General features: G+C 46.0%; 1 protein-coding gene across 14 annotated transcripts in view; it reads right to left on the bottom strand.

The window, feature by feature from the left end:
• The window catches only part of CELF2 (CUGBP Elav-like family member 2), a 507,218-nt gene that overhangs the window by 273,078 nt on the left and 207,023 nt on the right, over positions 1-27,117 (bottom strand). For 3 of the 14 annotated variants that reach the window (XM_059404078.1, XM_059404077.1, XM_059404081.1), the window contains exon 1: positions 22,513-22,786. The exons of 8 other annotated variants lie outside the window; for them this stretch is intronic. In XM_059404078.1, coding sequence (XP_059260061.1) covers positions 22,513-22,586 — 74 coding nt within the window. In that variant the 5' untranslated portion in view covers positions 22,587-22,786. Of the gene's footprint in view, positions 1-21,981; positions 22,079-22,176; positions 22,197-22,512; positions 22,788-27,117 lie in introns of those variants that run through there. 3 more of the 14 variants (XM_059404076.1, XM_059404087.1, XM_059404084.1) reach the window with 3 other exon arrangements.

Below are 27,117 nucleotides of genomic sequence, written 5' to 3'. Positions count from 1 at the left end.
TGCTCAGGCCTAAAGAGGGATGAATGGAGTGCTGGTCTACCCCGCAGCCCCGAGCCCCTTGAAAACATACGCTACGTAGAAGCAGCCAGACGGAAGGGCCCACATCACGCACGACTGGGCTCATGTGAAAGGTCCAGCCCAGGACAACCCACAGACACAGAAAGCAGACTGCTTGCCCCCGGGGACTGGGAGGCGGGCTGGGAAGAAACGAGAAAGGGTGGGGGGGTATACGGGGCTTCCTTTTGGGGGTGATGAAAATATTCTGAAAACACACTTCTAGGGGGATGATGGTTGTGCAGCTTTGGGAACACACTCAGACCCCTGTCCCCTTCAGGGGGGTGACTACTGTGCTACGTGAATTCCATCTCAGATAAAAACAAACTAGAATAATACTGGGCAGGGAACGGAGACACTGCCGCCGTCCTCAGAGCAAAAGGACAGGACAATGGGCTGAACTCTGCTGTGGGCGAAACATCAAGGTGACCCTTTCAAGTCCAGAGGGAGCAGGGAAGTCAAGTGGGAGCTGGGACGGCCACTGCTGTCCGCCAATCCTGTCCTCACGTCCGCCTCGATCAGCACCTCAGCCTTCAAACAACTTGAACCTTTAAGCACCCTGTGTAAGTTCACTTAACTTACAGCCATGTTGTCAGGCTCTAAAAGGCTCTGAATTAAGAGTGTCTCCTAAGGAACGCTCACGAAAACAGGAACAGAAGTGGGGTCACTATAAATTGCCCTTTCACCCCCCCCAACACAAATCCAGCTCCTTGGTAGTCTCATGATGTATCGACCCAGTGCTAAGCCCCCAACTTTCCTGTTATCTTATTAATGAAATCCTAATCATGCAATAATAGTTCATCACAAACATTCCAGACTATCCTGATTCTAACCATCACAAACTGTGGACCCCCATAAATGTGTGCCAATGATTTGATCACAATATAAAGTTAGTGAAACCCAGATTCAGGGTGCTGAGACCTCAGGAAGCTAGAGCTAGGCATGCACCAAAGACATGAAAATCAAAACAATCCTGGCAGAACTCCTCTTACGTATGCTGACTGGAATGTGACTGTCCAACCAGATCAGCTCCTAACACTTTAAAATCTCCAGGATCCATTCCATTCCAAAGGGATTCTGGTCATGTCCAGATGGAAAGTTATAAAGATCCTATGCAGTAAACATCGTGGAAAGGGGCCCCGAGATATCTCTTCATAGACAGTAACTTTCTCGAGATAATGATCTGGAAAACCCAGTTGTGCAAAGTTTGTGTGACCTGATGGGGCAGAAGAAACTGGACATGTGTCGAACTAAGAAACAGGAGTTACATTTTCGTACGAAGTCTTACAATCTCAATGTCGTCTCTCTCTCCGCAACTTTTAATGTCACTTTCTAAGCCTCATGAAATGAGAGGGTTTGGGAACCTTCTCTGGTGTGGCTTTTCAAGTGCTCCTGCCCCACGGTTTGAAGGCAAATCCCAAAGAATGTGTGTTTATAGTAAACCACTATTCAGAGTTGGTGGGTCTTGATGTCGCCTGGTCACCTCCCCAGTCCTTCTTAGTAGTGGAGATGGCAGCGCCTTTCTCTCTCTCTCTCTTTCTTTCTCTCTCTCTCTCTTTCGGGGCCTGCTTCTATGTCTTTGTAGTCTCACTACTTATTATGGAGAGTATCTGTGTCTCTCTCCTTCCAAATTCCTATCCTGAAGTCCTAACCGCCAAGATGATGCTATCTGGAGGCAGGCTTTGGCGAGGCGAGGTAATTAGGTTGAGATGAGGCCATGGGGTGGGGTCCCCTCTGTTGGGACGAGTGCCCTTGTAAGAAGACGAAGAGACCAGTGTCCTCACTCTGCTTTGCATGTACAGACACAGCAAGACGGTGGCCATTGACGGCCATCGACGGGCAGGAAGAGGGTCCAACCTGGCTGTCGGACCTCCCAGTCTCCATTGGGTGAAAAGTAAGTGTCGTGTAAGCCGCCCAGTGTGTGGGAAATTGCTAGAGCCTCCTGAACGGAGTAAGACCCCGTGAGTGGCAGGGGGCTCGAGGAGCAGCCACTAGCACAGCCTGTCACCGAGACAGAGCCCAACAGCTCGTCCACACAGCCGGGGCGTGGAAGGTGGCCCGGAGGGGAGAAGGTGCCGTGGTTGGACGAGAACTCGCCAGACAGGAAGCCGGCAACAGGACCTTCTCCGAGAATGCGGGGACCACCGCGAAGACCCGAGGCTCCCCCCGCGGTAGTGAACAGGGGCCGGCCCGGAAGCAAGCACTTAGCACGTGCTGCCCCAGGAAATGAGAGTGAAAAACCCCCCAGCAGGGAAAAGGGAGAGACCAACGGGACCAGAGTGACAACGAACAGAAATGAAACAGACCACCACGTCGGAAATACAGCCTCCCGCAGTGCAGGGGCTTCCTGGTGGCTCCGAGCTCTACCCGTCCACCATGAGAATGCCACAGAAATGACACCTTTGAAAGTTTCCATAAACTCTTGTTCCTTTCGTCCTGGGATACAACTTATTCGATGTGAAAACGTTGTTACGGCAGAATAGGATCTTATCAAGCACTAAGCAGGGGTCTGTGTTCACAGAACAGAGAAGCTATTTTCCCCCTAGAAGTGTATTTTCAGAAATACAGAGAAAATACTACCCCCCCCAGCCACTCAACATCGATGACATGTCCCAAAGTCTCCAGGAATTACAAAAACGTATCTGCATATTTGAACTGCCTTGGGCCCATGGTCTCCTTCAGGAGCACTGGCGTGAAGGTGTGAAATGTAACTGATACATGTAGTTTTTCCTCATTTTGTAATAAAACCAGCCTGAAAAACGGATATAGAAGTTCTCACTTCAGTGACAAAAGTTAGGAAGCACATGTAACATTTATCTTCCATGGAGTGGCTTTAAATAAAGCTTCAAAAATAAACTTGTGACTCAAAATGTTTTCTTCGATAATGCGCATTGAGAAGCGGACACGCGCAGGCATGGAAGAAAACGTACACGTAGACAAATCTGGAAGAAACAGAGTTGTGTCTCTTGGGCCAAGTAATGAAGCCGACAGCTTCGGACCTCGAGGTGTGTTTCGGGGGCGCTGGCAGCACTCCCCAGGACTCCAGGGGTCCCTGCCCCCAGAGTCAGAATGCCAAGAGCTCAGGCAGGTCTGGCATTAGCTCTGATGACAGGCTTTTTGTCTTCACGTCCTATATCCTGGCATATGGTAGGAGCCCCGGGAGCATTCATTCAGTTCATTTCAATACTCAAAATAGGGAGTTCTTGACTTATCTTCCGTTTTCTTTTGATGTGTTGTGCTCGTGCCTACTCTGTGCCATATGGAGTGGGAACGGGACCCGCGCTGCTGGAAGACCATGGTGGATGCCGCCGAGGAGCACTGTGGCTTACGCGTGTGTCCCTGCACGGGTACGTGCCCAGGACCCAGGAGCAGGACAGGGACGCTCAGCCTGCGATGGGGGAGGGGTGCTCTGGAATGAGAAGGTATCGTAGTTGGCTTCCTACAGAAGGGCCTCCCTTGCCCTTCTCCACTTTAAAGATTTTGTAGAGCCTTCCATTTTTAAATGCCAAAATCACATTTAATAAGTGAGTTTCATTACTGCCAGAAATGTTTTAATAGAAGTGAACCCAACCAGTATCATTTAAAATAATTATCGTGATTTCAAGCTCATGTATGAAGTTCCAAACATTAAAATGGTTTCATGTGGGATACTTACAGAAAGGTTATAGCACATTTTAAGACCATAATCCTTAAGAAATAGTGTTTTAGCAAACCCCTTCCATCTGTAACTCATGATACACAGATTTATAGGTGTAATATGCACAAAATCAGTGCTACAATGGATATTCTGAGTTTCACTCCGGAATTCGTTTTTAGAGCGGTGTAGTGCATAATGTTGGAGCACAGAAATCCCGGCAGAATTCCTACTTTTCCTGCACCAGAACTACTCCCCTCCTAATGCGTTTGGGAAAAAGAGTCATCCCTTCCTTCACACTCTGCCGAAGTTGACAGCCATCCTGTATCAAGAACTTAGTAATAAGCCCTGCAGTCAGAAAGACCATTCAGTTTCACACACCGCATACCTCTACCTGCACAACCTGGTGATGTAACACACGGCAAACCACCTCTGGGGCGTTCTATTCTTTAAAATGTAGGTCGGAGGCTCTGCTCAAATAGAAGCCCAGACACGGCGGGGGGCGGGAGCGGGGAGAGAGAAGGGAGAAGTCCTTTCTCAAATGAGGCTGACTCACATCTCTGGGGAACCCGACCTGTTGCTCATCCTTGTCCGTGTGGCTCGGTCCCCCCAGGGGCAGTCACTTCCAGGGACAGAGGGACCCAGCACTGCCCATACTTACTGGGGCTCCTGTGCCTATGATCACTGTCAGAGGAGACAGACTTACCATGGAACGGAGCTGCCTGGAGGTGCTGGAGAGCATCTGCACAGCCGCCAATAATAAAAACCCCAAACTCAAATCACTTCGGTTTTGCCATAAGCCTGCTCCCAAGGGATCGAAATCTTTTTACTTGGCCACGCCCATTACTTCAACCTATACCTTGATTCTTCCTTGCCCTCTACCTTTATGATTTTTTTTTTTAACTAAAGTTCTAGGGCTGTGGACCAGAGCCCATCACAACATGAAAGCCAAGATTACAGCAAATCCATTTCAAAGAGAAGACTAAAATGTCAGTAAGAAACGAAATAGCCCAAGCTGGGCAGGGAGGGAACTTCATCTTGTGAAACACCGAGTCCAATAAATAAAGGAAGAAACAACTCTAAGTGTTCTTTCAGTAACTTACAAAACCCTTTGTGGGATTATAATGCTCTTAATAAATTGTTGAAATGGGACCGTGGCCAACTCCGGAACACTCAGGAAGCAGCCCGGCGGAACAGACAGGCTCCGTCCACCCCCACCAAAGCCCCGTGATTGCCACCAAGTGCAGGCTACCGAGGCAGAAACACAGCTCACCAAAAGACACCCACATAAAATCAACCGATCAAATGGTGACACCCAGCTTCCCCCCACCCCCATCCGTCTAAGCGGTGTGGTTGAGGGTACGAGCTTTCTAAGAAAGAGAAGGTTCAGAATGACAGGCTGAGAGCCAAGGGGCCGGGATGCAAGAGGCCCACAGTCAGGAGGCAAGAAACGGGGTGTAGGGAGTTGGGAGTTGGAGAGACATGAAGAGTCAGAGAAGGAGAAAGAGCCACGTGCCACGGAGACCAAGTGAGGAATTTTAAGACGACAGTCATTTTGACAAATATCTAGAAGATACGCAATGAGTACCTGATGATGTAAAAAAATACCGAGCCACACTGATGCTCTCCCTCAGCCACCAGTGAGGAATGAAGTTCATTTTAAATCCCCAGCGAGGACATGGGGTCGCACCAGCAAAGGCAGAGACCCAAGGGTACCTACCACCTTCCCATGAGGAATTGTTCTTAGGGGGCGAAAAGAGATCCAAGTCACCACCAGATGGCAGCACAGAGCCAAATACGACTCCCACTCACTCCTCTAGGAAACAGAACAACACCGGATCACTGGAATGGCCAATATATCACTAGAATGTCTACTTTTATGTTTAATAAAAGATAAGATTAGAGAAATAAAAATTGGTCCCCGTATAAAGGTAAATACTGAGGCTGAAGAAGCCTCTTGTCATTGCACAAAACAGATCCACAATTAGTAACTGTACCTTTGCTGTCTCAATGGCAGGGGAGAGTAATTAACAATTAATAGAAGCTGCCCTCAATTTAAAGCCTCGAAGGGAAGTAATTAAATTTAGTAGAAGCGGTAGCCTCTAAACAAAGACACGTAACACACATACAAAAGGCAACACAGATCTGAATAATAAATGCAAATTAGAAACAAGGTTCGACTACAGACAGAAAAGAAATGATCCTAAAATCCTCAGTCTCTCTGTTCAAGAGACCTGGTTGTGAACCCGTTTTAATCCAGGCCAAGGTCTGATCTGAATCCTGGCTGATGTTTCTGAAGTACAACCTTGCTTCCAGAGTCTTTACGTATGCGGATCAGACAGCTTCCCGCGGCTTGAATTAGCTGTACAAGTACCTTTCATATCAACGCGGATATATGCTTGATATATACAGTGTCAACATTACTACCAGGCCTGGAGATCGCAAACATTGCTCTGCTTGTTGGTCATGAAACAAAACTGCCAAGCAGAATCTGTGTAGCTCCAGAGGGTAAATTAGTGTGGGCAACATGGTTATCAGCAGTCTTTAGCTTGCCTCTCGAAGCTTCTCACAGAAACAGTTAGGGAGCAGAAGCGTTACATCTGGCTACAGCTGCACATTACATGGCCCATTGAGACTCAGATGCTGATGGCTGAACTGAATAACAAACAGCTGGGTATAAATGTAAAAATCAGGAAATCGATTTTAAACACACATATTTCACAGATCCTTTGAAATCCTAGCACTGGATGAGAAAGCAATTAGCACTGAAGAGTGCCAAAGTATCCCGGAGATTAGAATTCAAAAATATAGCTGAGGTGCCCCCCACCCCCCCGCCGGTGTCATTATACCTCGGCCAGCTCTCCTGTTACTCTTTCACAAAAGACAGCCTGGGGACAGACAAAAGCAGCGCCATCGGATCATTTTCTCTCTCTGGTCATGCTCCAGCTCAAAGTCAGCAGGAGTCACGGAGCTTCCTATTTGAGCTTTCAGAATGAGGGACCCGAATCATGAGTTTAACGGAGTCGAAGGGAGAGGGAGCCCCGGGGCGGCTGGTGTCCGGTCCCCCGACAGGGAACCCGGGTGCGGCGGCAAGGGTGTCCAGGCAAGGCTGTAGCCAGGAGCGTCCGGGATGCCAGACTCAGGTCAGAGAGAAACTTAAGTGACAGCACATCCCAGAGTGCCCAGCAGGGAGCAGACACGTTAGGAACAAGAGTAAGCTTTGGTTCAATTTGTTAAATTTTTTTTTTTTTTATGAAGTCCCTAAAGTTCATTTTTGCTTTTGTTTCCTTTGCCTTAGGAGACACGTTTTACGAGAAGTTGCTGCGGTCGATGTCGAAGAGGTGACTGCCCATGTTCTCCTCTAGGAGAAGGAAAGCAAAAGGGATTGGGGGTAAATCTGAGGGGAAGATGAAAGAGGAGAGACGGTGGGCTCTGGGAAACAAACTGAGGGTTTCGGAGGGGAGGGAGTGGGGGCATGGCTGAGCCTGGTGGTGGGTATTACGGAGGGCACGGAGTGCGTGGAGCACTGGGTGTGGTGCATAAACAATGACTCTTGGAAAGGAAAAAAAAATTTTAAATGAAGACATTAATTTTTTTGTCAAATTTTCTCTTAATGAGGATTTAGGTATGGGAATGGGTCAGAGAAAGAGAGGTTAGAAATTGCTTTTTTTCTGAATGTCTGAAAGCATGGAAAACCCTTTGTGTGGGGGAGGTTTGTGTTGCTCCTATGTACAGACTTTTCAAAGCTGGCCAACACGTTTGTACTGTATTTAAGAAAGCTAGTGATGATGGCACCGGTTGCGAGAATTTATTATCCAAACTCAGACAGTTTTTAGGCTGACAGAGGGACGCTGGTTACGACAAGGCCAGGACAACACCAGGGAGTATGCCAGCTAACCAGGACACCTAGGCCCTGTACCTCCCTGTAGGAGCTTGAGGCCCTATCTGAGATGCCAGGGAAGTGGCTGTGATCCCAATGGCTTCTTTTTACTCTGCATGGCTACTTGTCCTCAGGATTCCAGACCGAGTGTAAATTACAGAGCGTGTCTAAAGGAAGTTCAGGGAGCAAGAGGGCAGACTAGATAGAACCCAGATTTCTCTGCTTGCACAGTTAATTCTGTGGATCACACCAGACCCCAGACCCAATCTGACCTGACAGGGCAGGGCCCTTCTCCACAGGGGCAGCTGTTTTAGACGAGAAAGAACCGCAACAGTCTGGGTTTTAATAATCGAGGCTGATTTCGCCCCCATCTCTCAAACTACATGGATTCTGCGATCCAAACGCCGGAGATGATCAAAGTGCTAACGTCCATGAACATTTCCACTAAGAAACTCTGTCTTCTCTCCTGGGTTCTTAGTAATGAACACATGAAATAGGGTGTGTAAGAACTCTAGGAAAGATCCAGATAAAGGAAGAAAAAAATGCAATGAGGCAGTAGTATGTAATTTATCTAATGGGATGTATAAGATGAAGAATGAAGGTCTTTGGAAGGAACAGGTACATTCTTACTTCCCAACAAGAGAACCCTTCATTAGCCAACAATGCAACAGCACAGACCCTTCTTTTAAACTAGTGTTTCCCCAACGAAGGAACAAAGTCAGCAGGGATGACTGAAGCTCAGAGTCACCAAATGTTGCACTTCGAGTAGGAATTGCTATTAACATTTTGTAAAACTTTTTGACACCAAGAACAGGCAGGCAACCAGCCAGTACATTATGAAATTTAAAGTATTTTTGTTGAGAACGATGATGAAGATAAGTTCACTGTTCACTCCTGTTCACTGGGAGGCAGTTCACTGGGAGGCAGAAAAAAAAAGATTTTTTTTTCAGTACAGAAAATGTTTAGGTGGTTTCCACATGACAACAAACTGATTGATTTCAGCCAAATAATAGGTCAGCTGTGACTCATAAATCCTAAACTCTTCTGCTGTCCAACTTAATTTTAACTCTTCAGTCTGTGGTTTAAACTGAAAAACTGCCCTGTGCTTTCCGACTTGTGTTGAATTGACCACACCACCGTGTGGAATCAATCTGCTATTGTAGGGGCGGACAAGAAACCTCGAGAGTCCGATAACTCTAAAAGCTAATTTACTTTGGTTCTGGGCTAATTACATTTCTTAAAGTCAGTTTTGCTGATTGGTTAAGAATCCAAGCTATCAAAAGCCCAGGCACTTAGAGACATAAACCCCTAAACTGTCAAAAAAAAAAAAAAAGTGGGGGTGGGGCTGAACATCAGAGAAGGGTACGTGTGACTCACAGAGGGAATCAGTGAAATACATACACTGAGTCGTTCTCATTTACAACTTGTACCTGGGCACTGAGATTACGGAGACTCGCTACAACTCAGAGTTTTCCCGGCAGAGGTCTTGTCCCAAAAGCCACAGCCATCCATTCACATTTAAAAGTATACATGATAAAACCCCACAACACTTGTTGACGAGTTGTGTTAGGCAGAAGGCATTTTACCTGGATGCCAGTATTATTTAATTTCGATTCCACGAATGTTGAAACTACTGAGTACAGGTGGCTGTTTTCATGTTATAAGTGAAGTGGCCTGTCCAAACCCCCACCACCTTCGAGTTCTTAATTTATGTTAGAATGTGGAACTCCATATATATGTAGATGGGAATACCCAACCAGATATACAGCAGGGCTTCCTAAACAGATTTCAACTGTTCGCAATTTAATTATCACCTAATAGACACTTGTTTGATGACATGTCTGTCCTTCCTGTCAGGGCTCCACAGAATCAGGAACAGCCTGTGGCTTCTCTGAACCACTTCAATCAACTGCTCTGTTCCTATTCTGGATTAAAGCAACACCAAGATTTTTCTTCAGTTTCCTGAGAATTTGAACTCTACGAGGGTCTGGAGAGTGAGCTGTGGCATTCTGAACCATCATATAAATGACAAATACCTTAAAAACAGTAACAACAGACAGAGTGACAATGCTAATCGTAACTTCTTCCTCCTGTTTGCTTTACCTCCGAAACCAAGGAACATTCTTCTATTTCACTGGTTCCCTGGGTATTAAGACAGAAATAAACAATGAGTGAAATACTAAGTTCTAACATGTCAGATTTTTTTTTTAATTCCAAGGGGTGTAAGCTCTCACTAAAATTAGAAAGAAGATCTCATCTGTGTCTAAGAAAGCTAAATTGGCCAGCATGTCTATCGTGCCTCGCGGCCAGGCTCTCTGACCAAAAGAAGAGCCTTCTTTACAGTAGTGTCTACATCGGAGTCTGTTTCAATCATGCCCTACATGGGGGGGGGGGGGGGGCACTGTAAAAACACAATGTCACAGCCATAGAATAGTGTCTGTCCCAGGAAAGTAACAGTGTCTGTTTCTCAACCAACTCTGTCAACTTGGCCCATCATGCTTGTATCTAAATCCAACTGTGGTTTCTCATATCACATCCTGGAAATGGAGGATTTGGGACAGGAGATGCCACTGTGACTGAGCAGACAACAGAGCAAACCAAGTGCTGGAATAGTCCTAGCGTTTTCTTCCAGTTATAGGATCATCCCCGGGAACCCAGCACTTTGACAGAGTGTTCAAACATCGGAGAATGGAGTTGGTATCCTGTAGCTGAGAGCCATGGTGCTGGGCCTTCCAGTCTGATTTCTGAAAGCCTTATAATGAGGGTGGAGTGGGTATACATTCCATTCTTTGGCTGTATTTTTGTTCAACAAAGCCTGCAATTTTCAGTCACTTGAAAATGTAATTATAGATAATGTTTGCATCAGTAGCAAGAATACAATAAGCTCGGGGCGCGAACACTCCACTCAAATCACAGCCTCTTAGGTTGTGACGCTTGTCTCCTGCCAAGAGTAAAGGCATTTCGACAAGCTAATACTCGATAGGCAATGGGTTCAGGGTTGGACCAGCCCCTGCACGGATTCCACCCTACCGCATGCATTACCCCGTCCTTTACATTGGGTTTCTAGACACAAAATAAAAAACAGGGCTGAAAATTCAGAGTCCTGTCAGATGTTTCTGCACTTGCGCAGAGGTATGGGGAGGGCTGAAGTTTACAGACATTGGGAATGGACGGGACACCAAACTCAAGGTGACATAACTGTCAATCATCTGAAATCCTTTGGTCCAGAGACTGGCTTATGCTCTTGCCCCCCTATCAGGTCCACTTATGGAGGGGGTGGGGAGAGCGCAGGGAACAGGGTTCTGCACAGAGTTAGTTACCAACTGAGGGGGGCGGCGGAGCTGAAGGTCACCCGAGAGCCTTTTTCTAACTCACAAGGGGGCCTGCTTTGGGCTCAAGGTGCCCCTGAGAAAGGCCACCTGTCCATCGGATGTAAAAACTAAGAAGCTGGAAATAAATGAGAGAGAAGGCCAAGTGCCTAATGCAGTCCTCACAAGAAACCTCTTCGTGAAAGATATGGTTATCTGGGAGGAAGGAGAAGGATCGGCCTGAACGTTCCAAGTTAACGGCTTCCTCACCTCGGCAGTGAGTGTGACCGGAGGCGTTACGAGAGCTTGACACGGCTACGGTCCCTCTTCCTACGGACATCGCTCCCAACACTCTTGCCTTCTAGACTCAGAAATTGGTCTGGCTATGAAATGAAATCAAGCACAAGTAATTTATGGGAAAGAGCACGTAAAAAGCAGATCATCATTAGGTCATAGCTAAGAAACTGTATTTCATACCCAGAATCCACACTCGCCAACATCCCCAGAAATGCAATCTGCTCACCGTATGGAAGGGTCTAAGAATCCCTCGAAAGACAGAAGCAGCCTCCCGGACCACAACATTAGGGGGCACAAGGAAAAGACCTCAGCCTTTGGAAATGGGTACCTTGAAGCAGACACATACTTCCATCGTCTAGAACTTCTTCTCATTTGCAAAATAGGAACGATACAACTCATCTTGAAACATTATTCTGAAGATTACTGATAATTTATATGAATTCCTTAGCCTAATGGCAGGCACCTATCCTTAGCTAGTATCATACAACATTCCAGAAGGTATACCCACAGGAAGGTGGCATCCTTGACAAGGAGTATTTAGTTGTCAAAGAATTACAGCTTTGTTGACACGAGAAAACATTTTTTTTTTTTTTTTTTTTTTTTGGCTTCTGGGTAGACATCATTATTCTATTGAATAGACAACCAGAAATCAATTTGGATCAGACACCGTTGGGGCAAGATAAAGGCCACCAAGTGGTTTCTGTGGCGGACAACCATCCAATTTTGGTCACTTTTTATAACCACCGGACACAAAATCTTGGCCCGACTGAAAGGCTGCCTGCAAAGTTAATTCGGCTTCTCGGACTCGGAGCAGACAGAATGTGCTGGTTGCAAAGTGCCCGTCAATTTGCCCAGGAGCCTCTGCGGCAGCCGGGTGGCAGGCCCCTTCCCCAAAGGTTCCGCCAGCTTTGGGCCCCAGGCCTTGTTCTCCTGGCACAACGAGCCGAGGACCGGCCACCAACTCTGACGGCCCGGTTCACCCTCGTGCAAGGCGGTCTGTTCTGGGAGGCGGGGCACGCTTAGCTTTGGAGGTCACGCTCGTGACCTGGAGATCCTCGGTCAGTGTCACTGTCTCAGCCAGAGCAGGTGTGGACTCTTCCCCCGGCCCATCCCTGGGGAACATCCTTCAACCAACGGGCTCAGACAGGCTGTCGGCTTCTCAGCTGAATCTGAACAGGTGTGATCTTAATCAAGTGACTTATAACATTAGGAGCAAATCTTCACACTAGCTCAGGCAGCTCTGGTCTCTTAGGATCTCAAGGACCCTATCGGCTCTGTTGGGAGAAGCCAGTGCCCGTTTATTAAGGCACAGACCAGAATAAGTATGATGCACCCTACAGCCGGGCGCCACCAGGACAGACACCATAGACCCACTGTGGCACCTCGTAAAAACCACAGATTCCTTCTCCAAGTCATTTCCCACTTTGGAGACTCTCCTCCTCCAGCTCTAGGCATTCTGTGGCCTGAGCTCCTCATGAGGAGGTTAGATGCGGCGTTTACAACAGTCCCTCTCCATAGGCACATCACTGAAATTGTTTTCCCAGTGGCTGGGTTTCTGTTAGGGTTAGGAGTCCCATTACTTGGAACCAGACTGGGTATTGTGGGACCCATTCTCTCCCCGTAAGAAAATCAAGATCTGTCTCAGCTGCTGTAGAGACGGGCTTTTTCAGAACACGCATAAGGGGACCCTGGGTGAAGATACTGCTTTTTGCTTTAGCCCTATCCCAGGATGGAAGTCCGGACCACGAGTTCACGGTTGAAAGATGAACCACATTTTATTTCTCAATCATCATGCAGAGAAGGGAGAGGGGGGGAAAAATCAGTCTTTACAACGTTGTCCTGGGCACTGAGCATTTTCTGGAAGTTTATATGGGAGCAATACTGCTTTATGGGTCTTTGGCTGAGACTTTAAAGCACAAATGTTCCGAGGGAGAACACATTAACTCGTCAGTGTAATGAGGTTTCACTGTACTTGACTCTCCCAGGAAATGCAGGTGAACTTGTGGTCAGTTTCAAGTACCAAGAAGCTATAAAATATTTAGGTTATCGTTCTCTTCCCAACGTTAGCCTCACAATAATTCTGTGGGACAGGTAAGGAGTGTATCTGAATATCCTTATTTCCTAGATGAGGAATCTTGACAAGTCCCCTGAGACCAGAGATGGGCATGGAACTAACCAGAAGAAAAGTCCGGGGAACAGCTGAACGGTTGCTGAGTGAAGCCAGGGGCTGGAGACACCTACAGCCACACCCCCAGTGACCTCAGTCCCCCCGACGCAAGCAGACCCCAAGGCAGGGCAATCATCCCCGCACGCACACACAATCCAAGAGGAAGTTATTTCTAAGTCAAAATTCAAACCCACACACAGAGTCAGTGGAATGAAAACATTTCCTAGGTTCTTCCTTGGAGAAAAGTGAATTCTGTGGCCAGTGTTCACTTAAGAGAGAGAGAAGTGCTTTGCCTCAGTCTCTCCTCCAGGGCGGGGTTTTGCCAGGGACGGATCAGGGCTCAGGATCGGGAGGGAGGAGCCCCTGCTCTGGTTAAGGCAGGAAAGCAGGTGCTGGAAGTGATCCTTTGACATATAAGAGCAAATGAAAGGGAAGAAAAAAAAAGAGAGAGAGAGAGAGAGAGAGAGAGAGAGAAGGGAAAAAGAGGCAGGAAAATAAGGCTTTTTTGTGAAAAGAAATAAGAATCCTGCCAGCGAGCATCATCATGTAAGATAAACACGACTGGATATTAAGAAATCGCTTTGAGGGGGAGGCGGCAGCGGTGTTCAGGGGCATCCGGCTTCTCAAGGACTGGTGGGTCGCCTTTCAATCCTGACACCAAGGAGAGAGGGCTGGGTGGACAACGGGCGTCACGAGGAAAGATGTCACCAGCGTGGACTGAAGGGAATAATTGCCGTTGGAGGCCTCCTGGTGACAATTTCGAGAAAGCAAACACAGCTGCAGCAGAGCCAAATATAGCTGCCCAAGACAATGGCCTCTGTAAAGTTAATCATTCTGAAATACGCTCCCCTTCTGCTCACGCGGAAAACGCAACACCCCTTCTATAATGTCGGAAGGCAAAATACAGTTTGATGCACAGAAACACGCAGCTGCTCTGCGGAGTCTCCTCCAAGTGATGGCCGAGGGCTTCCCATGCCACCCTCCTCCCCGGGCTCCCGGTTCCAAGAGCTGGACGCAGGGGGTCCCTTCTCTGCCCACGGAGAAGGCTCTTGGGCAGGGCTGAATTAAACGGGCTTACGGAAGAGGAAAAGAAGAGAAGGAAAGAGCTATCAATTAGGAAAAGGCAGATCAAGAGGCAGAAAGAGCTATCGATTAGAGAAAGGCAGAAAGCCAACTTCAGAAGCACCTGCTCTGTTCGGAACCTAAAGGAATTCCGAGGGGGGCTGCGGAGAATCGGGAGCGAAGGGTTCAACAGAGCAGCCCGACTCCATCAACACACAGGAGTCCTCTCCCCCAGCCTGCCTTTCTCCTGCTTCTCCACAGCATCTTTATTATTCCCTTAAGGTTTTTCAAGGAACAAGTGAAATGTCATGTTTCAACTTTTTTTCTGCTTCACCTGCGCGACACCCAACGTCTTACCCTGGAGATGCAGGGAGGGAAAAAGAGAGAAAACAACCGTGTGCGTTAGGATGGTTTCCACCCAATTCGCTCCAGCCCCTCACAGGTCCCTAGATCCCCGCCACGTTAGCCTTTTAAAGGGGCTCCGTTCACGTGCGGAACCCTCACCAGGCACGATGAAACTGTCAAGGACACTGCGCTGTAGGACCAGCAAGCTCTGTTGGCATGATCTGCGTCTCCGAGGAGGGTGGTCGGCAGTGGCCAAGAGGCACAAGGAGAGGCGTGTGGTCTGGCCGGCATCAGCTATGTCTACCCTAGAAAATGGCCTTTTAGGGTCAACTGTCTAGGCTGCTCTGTGAAGGGTCTTCCTTCCTACTCCAAGCCTGAAAGACCCTAATGGCAGCAACATCCTGATTGCAGCTGAGAAACAGAAGGGGCCCCCAGGTCCTGGGACTTTGGAGCTAGGATAAAAAGGGTCACCCAGTAAGGTGGGACAGCACTATCGGGGGGACTTTTTCTCTCACCTTTAATAGAAGCAATTCAGAGGCTCTAGGCCAAAGGGTCAGAACATGGCCCCGAGCCCTATTTCTAGCAGGACCACCGACCTGAATCCATCTCTCGTCAAGACGCTGAGGCTTCCCAAATCTTGAAATTTTCAGTTGTGAAGATAATAATGCACAAAGGTAGGCACGTTTACATATGTTAACATGTTTCCTATGTTACAATGTATCTAACAATTTCATAACTTTTACAGCCAAAGATCACTAAGCAGAAGATATTTTAAGAAAGTAAAGAACTATGCCCAGTAAGATCATTTCTAACATATATATTTTTTCACATATATGTGCATATACATGCATATGTATGTGTACAGACACACACACACACACACACACACACACCCCTTACATCTACTGACCACAGCCAAGTGAAGAGCACTATTTTGCTCTTTTAACTTAAGAGAGGACCAGCTGATTTTATTTTTGGCAGATACATATGGTACAACTCTCCTGCTATAGAAGGAACCCAGGAAAAAATGAAGACATAATTTATGGGGAAGGATATAAAATACAACCTTAAAGTTTAGTGAGCCCAAGTCCAACCATGAACTTTCTTTATAAAAAAAGCATGGAAGTTAGGCATTGCAGTGTAAAAATCACAGAACTTTAGATTCTAGTAGGAAAACTGAAGAACTAAGTCACTCTCCCATGGTACTCAAAACACAAAAATCATGTTTAAGCTGTCCAAAAGTTATGTCAAAATGTCAAATTAATTGCATTCTGAGGAGTGAGTCACCATCATCATCTGTGCTACTGAGGGATCTTGGGGCCCTACTAGAGCTTATAAATGCCAGACAAAGCAGCTGATGGGTTGGGGGAACTGGATGTCCACAGTCATAAGTCACAGGCATAAGCACTTTTACTGAGGAGATGAAGGACTCTGGCTTCCTTAATTATTAAGACCTTAAAAAAAGGAAAGAAAAAGACTTAAAATCAAAATATCCTGGGGCTCCTGGGTGGCTCAGTGGGTTAAAGCCTCTGCCTTCAGCTCAGGTCATGATCCCGGGGTCCTAGGATCAAGCCCCGCATCAGGCATCAGGCTCTGTGCTCAGCAGGGAGGCTGCTTCCTCCTCTCTCTCTGCCTGCCTCTCTGCCTACTTGTGATCTCTGTCTGTCAAATAAATAAATAAATAAACATCTTAAAAAAAAAATCAAAATATTCCATAACCCCACTTTTAAGGCGATGTTACTATTAAAGGAATCTCGTGACCTGGTCATGGATCTGTAGGACTGACCCTTACGATCCTATGGACCAAAAGGGAGCACAGACCATTGAGACTGAGACCTCCTCAGAATAGACTTATTTAAAATCCGACCTTAAGTTAAAGGGCATAGGGGTCTGGTAGAGAAGTTCGGAATAATAAACCAAAATGATGTTTTAGTCTAAATACAGCCTAAACCTAATTTACATAAATCTTCAGAAGGGGGGAAAAATGGGTCTAATAATTTGCTGGCAAGTTGGCTCTGAGGCATTCATTCAAATGGAGTAATTAAAATTTAACCAAAAACGGAATTTGTACTCATCTGTCATTTTGAGAGCCGTAGGATTACATATTTATTAGCATTCCATTTTAAAGTATCAGCTGATGTTGAAGTATCACTCTCAGTATCTGAACATAATACACAATCTGCAGTTCATGAAACAGACCGCTCGTAAAACTCCGGGTGCAGCTCTGGGAACATGTAAACCTCAGATATTCTCACCAGGCAAGGAGACCACGTAACCGGAACGGTCTTCCTATAAAACCAGGTGGAGGAATCACTTTCCGCCCTGATTGAGGCCAAATGGGAAGGGTGAAACCGTTCAAAAATCTCCCTGTTCCCCCTTTCTTTTTAAAGTCCTGTTTAGGAGGAGTCAAAAGCTCGCAGTAGATGAAAAAGAAATCCCCAGGAGAAGGAGGTTTCTATCCCTTCGCATCTAGATTCAGAGCATGAGATGACTGGATGGCACAATTAAACAGTGATAATGCTAAAGGGGAATAATTATTTTACAATTACCTGAGAGCATCGCATTTACGGCGCTAATTAGTTTTTGTTTCCCACAAAGGTTTTTCCAGGGATGTGCAGCTCCATGTCTCTTAGCTTTAGCAACAACAGCTCTCTTAAGGAAAAATAAAAATACATTTTCTGCACTGCTACCCAAGTGGCACACCGGTGACGCTGGCCTGTCGTATTCCCGGTCCCTCTCTGATAGTGGAAACAGACATGGGGGCATGGGAACTTATTGGTGCTAATGAACTGGAAACCAGGAGTACTTTGCAGACCCTCCCTTCCGTGTCCTGCAGAATACGTATCACAGGGTCAAACAGCTGACCCTCTGTGGTGCCCTAATCTGCAAAGAAAAAGCAAAAATCTGAGCCTTCCCTTAAAAACAAAAACAAAAACAAAAACACAATGCTCCAGAGTAAATACTCTCCAATTGGAAATAAAGACTTCTCAAGTTTGGGTCACGTCCAGCACCGGAAATGTGACGCATCTGTGGCTTATGAATTTAGCTCCTTGAAACATGTTGAAAATGTCAGGTTTCCCGGGGAATGCCAATCAGATAAAGGATGCTTACAGATACTGTTTCACAGTTGCAAGGTGGATTTGAGAATGTGCTGCAGTGACATCAGTGACCCTGCAGAAGTGTGCACACAGGCCTCAAAAACGAGCACAACCCCTGCATTTTGACAGGACAGCCAGAGATCACACCCTGTGCTGGTCGTAGGACACTCAAGTTTATCAGAATTTTTGCATGTCAACACGGTACCTGTCCTTTAAGGGAATCTGCATTTCATCTGTAAGCCATAAAACCACAAGGAAGGGGTAAGGAGAAATGCAAAGTTTGCAAGTTTATGTAAAAAAAAAGGGGGGGGGCGGAGTAGATTTCAGTCTTTTATCAGAGGCCAAGTACACTGTTGCTACAGCTGTTGGAGCGGGGAGGGGAGAGGCACTCTGAGGTGGAGAACATTCTAAATGATCCCATGAAATCTTAATTACTAGGTTCCTATCTGAAAAATCTTATCTCCTTTTTTATCTTGTCTTGCAAGGTTCCGTGGCCCCTAGTTCACAGCATCTCATCAAGAGATGCCAGAGTAATCTCAATCCAGCAAATGACAATTAAACAGCAATACTTAACAATTAGCATAATACCTCTAAGCCAGATCAAAGAGAACATTAGTGTTCCAAACTGCCAAGATGGCCTGAGTTTTTGGCTTCAGGAAGCAGCTGATGCTAACATATGTATTCCTTACTGAGAAATGCTACCTGAAAGTATACTTTTAAATTTTTCCTTAAAAACCCATCTATATAACTCTTCTTTTGGAGTCTTCTGTCTTTAATTCCTCACACGATCATCGAAGAATCAGGTGATAAGTCTCAGTTATCACTGGATTTTATTTTTGGCATTTTCCAAATATACATCAAATGTCATCTGGGAGTCAAAAAAGGAGACCCTCATGCTTTTGACCTTCACCTTACTGGTACCTTGTAAACCAGAAAGTATTTTTAACTAAAATATATTCCCTTGAATTAACATATGGAATAAGAGTGTGAGTTTGAATTAAATAAGGAAGTCAATCCTGACAAGTGCTATGTATTTCCTATAATGGTCAACCATTCTCCTGTGGCACAATTTTGGTTTCCTGATAAAAACTGATGTCGAATATTTAATTCACAGTTCTCTCCTCCCTCCCCAACAATGTGCGAACTGGCTTTTATATAACACATGCACAAGCCAACCATAGCTTTGCTGTTTACTGTCTCTGAGGCATGGGGCAAGCACAGAACCTCCTTAAGCATGATCTGTACAGTGGGTATAATATGCCCCCTCAGATCTATCATCAAGGTTAGAGACCGATAGATCAAGTGCCTTGGTGCGCAGTAGGTGTTCAATTAAAGACTCATGTTATTGTCATTTAAGGAGGTAAAGGAAGAACGCAGTAATTGCCTGGCCTTTGAGAACTGGCCACATTGCCCAAAAAAAAAAAAAAAAAAAATGTTCTTAATCTATAAAACGAGGAGGTTTGACCAGAGGCAGATGGTCTCTAAAGCCCCTTTCAACCTGAACAATGAAAGTCCCTTAGAACCACCTTTCAGTTTAACTGGACACGGACGGACATTTTTCTAGTTATCTTAACTTGGGAGGACTTCATCAGCAAAAATGGTGAATTCACCAAGTTGATGGATTTACACTCAGGCTAACTCTTTTCATTTCCAACAAGGTTAATGACTGAAGGTGAGAAAAAAAATTTTTCATGTTAATTTACTGATAGCTTCTGGGTGTCTTATTCTAACATCACAGATGATGATATTTTTAAAGCTGCATTTGTATATTTTTTCCACCTGCAATTTGTCATTTCCAAGACATTATTCTTAGATTTTTCTGTTTAAAAATTCAAAAACATCTAAAACCTCCGAATACCTACATGATCATTAAAAAGGTTAAGCAAAGGAAACCCTCATCTCTACCCCTGTTCCAAAATGCCCCAGTTTAAAATAACATTTTTGAACTCAGTACCTATTTCTATTTTCATTATGCTTTGCTGCGAACGATAGTCTCCAGCCACACAAAGACAAAACATTAGTGGTTAAGATTATTTAAAAGGTCTATTTCCATTTACAGTTTCGACCCTGAATGCTTAAAAAAACCAAGACTTTGAAGCATAGGTCCTAACAATTCAGACCCACCGCAGAGGCTTAAACTAGATGGCTCGTGGGGCCATCAAGCATAATAATTCATCTGAAAAACTATTTGTTCATCTGCCTTGAGGACTCAAACATATTACATCTTGCAAACTTATGTAATATATTCTTGTGGGAGAACGCCATTGAAAATATGTCCTACTGCTTTAGAAAAATCAACACCAGAAAAGCCCCTCTGCTTATTTAAGTTCCTTTTAGGAACAGGCCAACATGGAGCCGACTGCAATTTAGTCCAAATGACAATATACCATATGTGACAACCAGTCCCCAAAACAGTAACTCCGCACAGCTATCTTCTCAACCGCATGCATATGGCGATCAGATACACTGCTAGGTTGGTTTCCAACATTTTCAGCTTGTCATATGCCCTCCCACACACCTCTGTTCCCCAAAGACAGTCTCCAATGTGAGTTAATTACAAACTATTTTGGAAAACATGCTACAGTGCTCTTGGGACTAAGACAACAGAATAGTTATCTCAGAAACAAATATTTACAAAACCTCTATTTTTCTTTTCCAAAATAAAGTTCAATTAAGCGATAGTTGACGGCACTGAAAACAATGGGAGTTTAGTTCCAAAAGATACCGTTTGGAAACAACAAGCATGTAGAAGAGAAGTAGGGTAGAAGTTACGTTAAGGTTTGCACAGGAGACTCCGTGACCGAGATACAAAAGCTCTATTCAGAGCAAACAGTTTGAAAAAGCCACATTCATCCACCAAACGAAAAGCACAAGTGACAGTTTCATAATTCATAATTTAACTGACAAGCATCAGCATCTTTGGGAGACCATTAACATATTAAATTCACAGAGCATTCATTAGTTATATTATAATCACCTAAGTAGCAGGTGACCATAAGTTTACAATCAAGCCAATTCCTTTCCCCCGACACTCCTTCAGAGAACAGAAAATACAAAACTTTCAATAGCAAACGTACAAATATTACACATCTATGCAAACTACATTTGTCTACCTATATCTATATCTATCTATCTATCTATCTATATTCAGGGGGACAGGACCGGGATCTTGCAAAACAAGTATCATGGGAACCTTAGTAATCAAGATAAATTTCCCAGAGAAAACTGCCAAAAGGAAATTCAATATTTTAATTTACGTTATCTGATTATCTTAGTTGGGACAATGAACCTGATCGTGTGTGCAAGCAAGTCCACATTCTTCATATCGACTGGAAGCGCAATTGCACTGAACAGATTCTATGCTTGCCTTCCCCATGTTTTTTTTTGTTTTTTTTTTTTGGGGTAATCCTAGGGGCTCAAATAATTGGCCACTGCGGAGTTTCTCAAAAATCTCTCAAACTCATACCATTGAGCATGCTAGAAAATGAATCTAGCACCAAAGGGGAAAGTTAGTTGCCAGAGAAATGGATCATAAAGCTCTGAATGGCCTACGGATTGCAAAGGGTAGATAGTAAGGTGTCAGAGAGAATATGGATGTGAAATCGTAAGGCGGGTAGAAGAGGAAACATTTTGTATGTACTCTTCCCAAGGATAACAGTCCCTCTTTGCACTAGATCATCCGCCGCCCAGACTCACTAGCAGACGCCTTGCCTGGTAAGAGAGAATTTTACACATTCCCAGTCTAAAATGGACACAGACCTTTCCGACCCGCTCTGGCAATCCCTGCAGGTTTCTTTTTCATGACACGCCTGAACGCTCAGGACCCCAGAGCGCCTGAGCTGATAAGACAAACTTTCCTGTCAAGACTAACGAGCCAGATAAAAATTAGATCCACTTTCCTCCGAAATCCCAGCTCTTGCCTTCTCCCAATAAACTCTCCACCCTAGTTTGACGACACGCAAACCCAGCAGAATCACATTAATTATTAAATTGCAGACCGCATATCAGACCAACCACCATGATTACGTAAAAATTACCTCTAATTTCTGCAACCGAGTACACACCGGGCTATTTTAATGCTTTGTAATTATCCAGCCTCCTCCCCCCCCCCCCCCCCCCCCCGTCTTCTCTCCTACCGCCAGAGAGGAGTCTTCGCACATCGAAGTCAGAGGAGCGGGTCATTTGGTGAGAAGGGATCTTTAAATGGGCCACGAGAGCCCCAGCAGCCCCGCATTTCAGATGACACGAGCGTGCACGCGCACACCCCGCCCCGCTCGCCGCGCCCCGCCGGCCGGACCCCCGGACCCCGCGCCGGGCTCGCCGCTCCTCACCTGGTCCCCGGCTCGCCGCTCCCCGCCTGGAGCGCGCGCCCAGCCTGCCGCCCGTCGCCCCCGACCCCGGTCGCCGCTCGCCGGTCCCCCACCCCGACCCCGGTCCCGGTCCCGGTCCCCGCGCCCCGACCCCGGTCCCCGCGCGGCTCGGCGCCGCACGTCCGGACACTCGCGCCCCGCGCCGCCTCCGAAGCCCAGGGCAGGCGGCCGGCCCCGAGCCGCCGCCCGCTCTCGCCCTCCCCGGGGGCTCCCGGGAGGAGACCCGGCGGCGGCCGCCCGGCCGAGGGCGCGGGGGAGAGCGGCCACGCGTGCCCGGGCGCGGGGGCTCCCACTCACATTCTGTCGGGAACGAGCAGGCGGCCCTCGACCATCATGTCCGGGAGGAAATCCAGCTTGAAGGCAGAAGTCATGTTCTCGGCGCGCGCGCTGCGCTGCGCTCGGGCGGCGGGGGGCGGCTGTGCGCGCGTCCGAGCGGCCGCGGGCGGCGCGAGACGGGCAGGGACAGGTGCGCGCGGCCTCCCGGCGGCGGCCGCCCGAGCCGGCACTTGTCACATCCTCTCCGCTCCCGCTCTCCGCCAATCCCCTCCGAAAGCCAGCGGCCCCGGCGCCGGTCTGCCGAGCGCCAGGTGCGGGGAGCGGAGGCGGAGCTCCGCGCCCGCCGCGCCGCCGCTTAACCCCTGCGGGCCCGCCCGGCCCCCGGAGGGAGGGACCCGCCCGAGGCCGGCGGCTGGGGAAGCTGAGCTCACCAGCTTTAAAAATAGCCCGACTTTCCGAGGGCCCCCAGCCTGCAGCAAGGCAAACTAGTTCAGCACGCGGACTCGGGCCAGTGGCGCTCGGTCCCCTGATTCCACGGCGCCTGGCACGGGGCCCGAGCGACCGCTCTAGGAGACTGAGTGCCACCCGATTGCCAGAGCCCCGTTCCCATGCCCGGCAAAACCCAGCTCCCGAGGGACACGGAACCCCCAGGAGCGTTCGCTGAGACGCTTTTCTGGGCGATCTGCTCGCCAGGGTTTGAACTAACAATAACAACCGATAGAGCAGCCCGTGGCTAGCCCAAGTACATATCAGATAAATGGCCCAAGTGACATTAGGCACGTAGCCCAATGCTTTAGGGACAAAGAGGACTCAGTCTCCACACAGTTACATCGGCTTTGTATCCTCTCCACCACGAAGACGAAGTTGGGAGAATGTGAATGGCAGTAATCACGTTTTCTTTTAAGAAGAAATCAAATCTGTCATTTTTCTAGGATTTCATAAAACTACCGAAAGCCAACGGTGACTTTATTGAAAGGCAGTGAGATCTATAACGTAGTGGACGTGAAACTTAAACACCCATTTTAAGATTTGCAACTATTTACTAATAGGGCTTGAGAAGGGCCAAAATCTCACAAATGAAGAGAAGCGGGGAGCTTAATTTTCCCAAGTGGTTTGCAAAATTCTCGAATGGTAAGTAAATGGTGGCATTCTCACTCACTCCTGTCGTTGTTTGGTTATTAGGATGAAACCAAACATCTCACAATGTCACAAGTACCTAAAACTTCTCATAGTTCATGTGCAAAGCAGCAACATCAATTGCTTACCAGAAGTTTCGAGTTTGCCTCTTTCTGGTAATCACTTTTATTTTTCACACCGGGCGATGTAGTCACGGTAATCAAGGGTTAAGCAATTAAGTCACGTGTGTAGTCAGATATATCAGGTGTGAGATGTTATCAAACACAATAACATGGAGAAAAGAGCTACTCTCACCAACTTCCTGGGGGATGAGAAAACTGACCATCTTTGGAGATGGTGAAAGAAAAGAAGTATTTATATACCAATTTTAAATCCAGGCTTGATGGACTGAGCGCTATGAAGTAACAGGCCTGGAGTATTCAATTAAGTCCATATATACTTAATGGACTCGATTTCCTTCTTCAGCTGAACCATAGATCTGGTTTTGACCGAGATGGTTCTAATTCCAAGGCCAATATAGGGCTAGGACTAACCTTCATTTGAAAATACTGGCTTTCTGAGGAACAAGGTCTAGGTACCTATACGGAATTGAAAAGCAGATACAATAAAATGAATTCTTGGATCCAAAGTACCCAGACTTTTCCTGATAGCACTAATTTCCATTTATTCTCTAGCTCCAAAGGCAGCCTTTGAAATTATAAGAATTTTGTTGGTCTTTCAATAATCTTAATAAAGTGATTAACTTGGTAAATGAGACCAACCTTGTCAGTTCTCGGTTTTCATACATTATTTATATAAATCCCAAATGTATATAATGAGCTGACTGTATAACAAATTTATTTTAAGAATGAACAGAACTGGCCTCTAGAACAGAAGCAAAACACAAGCGCGTTAATCAAAGGGAGAAATATGTCCAAAAAGCTACATATCTACATTCTATAAGGTAGAAGAAGCTTCATTAACATGTACACTTCTGAAATATTTATTTTCTCTTTAATTGCATGTGAATTAGTTGGGAGAAGCTGTAGGGAAGCCTTCTTACTGACTTAAGCCTTCTCAGCAGTTTGTTCAATTCTAGCCTCAAATCCCTTGAGGCAATAGTGGATTCCAAGCAGCTTTTAATCATACTATGAGGAGGGTGAAGTAGTGTGTAAGTAGGTCATAGAGACAGAATTACCAGTGCATAGGTTATTGCCTTATTTAACAACTACAGCATACCCGAGTTTTCAAAGCACATTTGCTTTTGCCATTTAAAGTTAGAAGCAAAACCAGGGTCAGATACAAAAAGAAAACTCACTCTTACATTGGATACCGTGACGATGCGAACCAAGGAATGCTTATGGATGGCAGCTGAGTTCAAACAGTTTGGCTGCCAAATACACAAATACTACAGTGATTGTACAGGTACCTGATGTAGGTGCCAAAGAGAAACAAAACACACACACACACACACGCACGCACGCACACACCCATAGGTCATTCCATGATCGTAGCACATGCACAATAGCCCTTTAAAAAAAATACCAATTTCAAAAGCTCTTGAGTCTAAAAACGAAAACAAAACAAAAACACCCAACCAAACATCACCTGATGAAAGGCATAAATTTCTCGTTTCACTGCTTTGGCAGAAGGGAAAAACAAAATCTAAAAACATCTCAATGGGGCCCCTTTTTTAATTTTCATGCAGTAATGAACCACCAGGTATCATGTTTTGGCAGTCAGTTTTTTGGCAGACAGCTCCACTGGGCCGCTGGTGAACACTTGGGTTCAATGGAGCTATTTTATATCCAAGGATCTTATCAACAGCCCCGAAACGGGATGAGGCCCTCGGCGGGGCCCTCTCGAGGACTTGACCTGGTTGGGCACACCAGTGTGTGCCGCCGTCACTGGGGACTGGTCTGTTGGGAACAATGAAGGTTCCTCCTGGTTTTCACTTCACTGTAGAAAACCCTTAACCTCTTCCCTAGGCCCATCCCCCTACCTTCCCTAATTGTCTTTTTTTTTTTTTTAATCAACTTGCTATTCATTTCCCAAACAAAAGGCAATTCAAGAATTGGAAGCACTTCAAGGGAAAGTTTCTGAATGACCTCATTTTATATGAGGCCTTCTAAGGCAATGGGGGGGGGGGGGGTACTGTGCTGCTTCAGCAAGCTTTCCCCCCCCTCGTGCCTCATCTCAAACTGAGTTTTCTCTGATGGTCATTGTTTGAGCACTGAATGATCACTGCCATTAAAACAAAACAAAACAAAACAAAACAAAAAAACCACAACCTCTCAATAGTAACAGCGTGCTAATAAAATGTATTTGTGCTCAGAGTACACACTGAGACAACCAGAAGAATCCTATGCCTGTCACCCCACTCCATCAGTGAACCAGAATACAGCCCCTCGATTAGAGAGCTTTCAATATTTTCACACAAAGTTCACAACCATAACTTAGAGATGGATGCTTGAGACACGGTGATTGGTGTTCATTAGCAAACAATTATTCTTCCCCTACAGACCACCTTGTCTATTTTATGACAAGTTTCCAGTTTTTAATAGTTCCCACACACGACGTCACACATTGCAATCTCTTTAAAAGCACGAGACTCTCGGCTACGCTCTCATAGTTGTATCAGTCCTGCTCCGTTTACTCAAGCCTCCTTCACAAAAGGGTCTCTCTCCCACCCCCTCCACTTCTGGTTCACCATTACAAACTGGAATCCAAAACATCTTTCCCCTATCACATTTTCAAATTCAAATGTTATCAACATAGCTGTTTTAGCTTAGGAAAAAAAAAAAAAAAGCCTAATGTGCTCAGAGCCATTTGGAGCAAGAAATACAGGCCCTATGAGGGGATTTCCCATCATTTCTAGCCAATAAATTTGAAATCCACATGAATTTTAAGTACCTGAGAGAGTATCTGACTTTGAGGCCATGTGTTTGTTCCTGGCTTACTCCAGTTTCATTAGCAACTTGCAAACATAAACAATGGTGTTTTTCATGTGCTTAAAAAAACCCAAACAGATCCTTAGGTGATACATTCAAATATATTTTTTCTTCATCCCATAAGGTATCCCTTAAAAATACCTTTATCGCGAATTATAAATTTAAAACGATCACTTTATTATTCATTAACCTCCTCCCAGCCCCTCTTTTCAATCGAAAGCTTCTGGAATGGTGACTTTGTCACATCCCTGAAAGGACTTAAATAAAATTAAATGCCAATAAAGATGAAGCAGTTATTAAAGTCTTATTTTATATTTTTACGGGAATTTTAAGTAGTCACTCTCCCTCGAGAACAGCTGCTACTGGCTTTTTGCAATCTTGTGTTTTTCTGAATCTGTTTTTAATAAAGCAAAAATACATAATGGCGAATTTAACTTCCTTCTGAAGAGGTCCTCAAAATGAAGATGGTTCTCTGTATACATACCTTCGTGCTCCGAAATGAGACGCCCCTCTAGAGTTTCCAGAAGCTTCCATTCCAAGGGGATGGAATGTTAACACT

This window comes from Mustela nigripes, chromosome 6, assembly GCF_022355385.1.
Source record: "Mustela nigripes isolate SB6536 chromosome 6, MUSNIG.SB6536, whole genome shotgun sequence".
Classification (NCBI taxonomy): Eukaryota; Metazoa; Chordata; class Mammalia; order Carnivora; family Mustelidae; genus Mustela; species Mustela nigripes.
The sequence above is the reverse complement of the archived record's forward strand: the minus strand, read 5'-3'. Positions and strand labels throughout refer to the sequence as shown.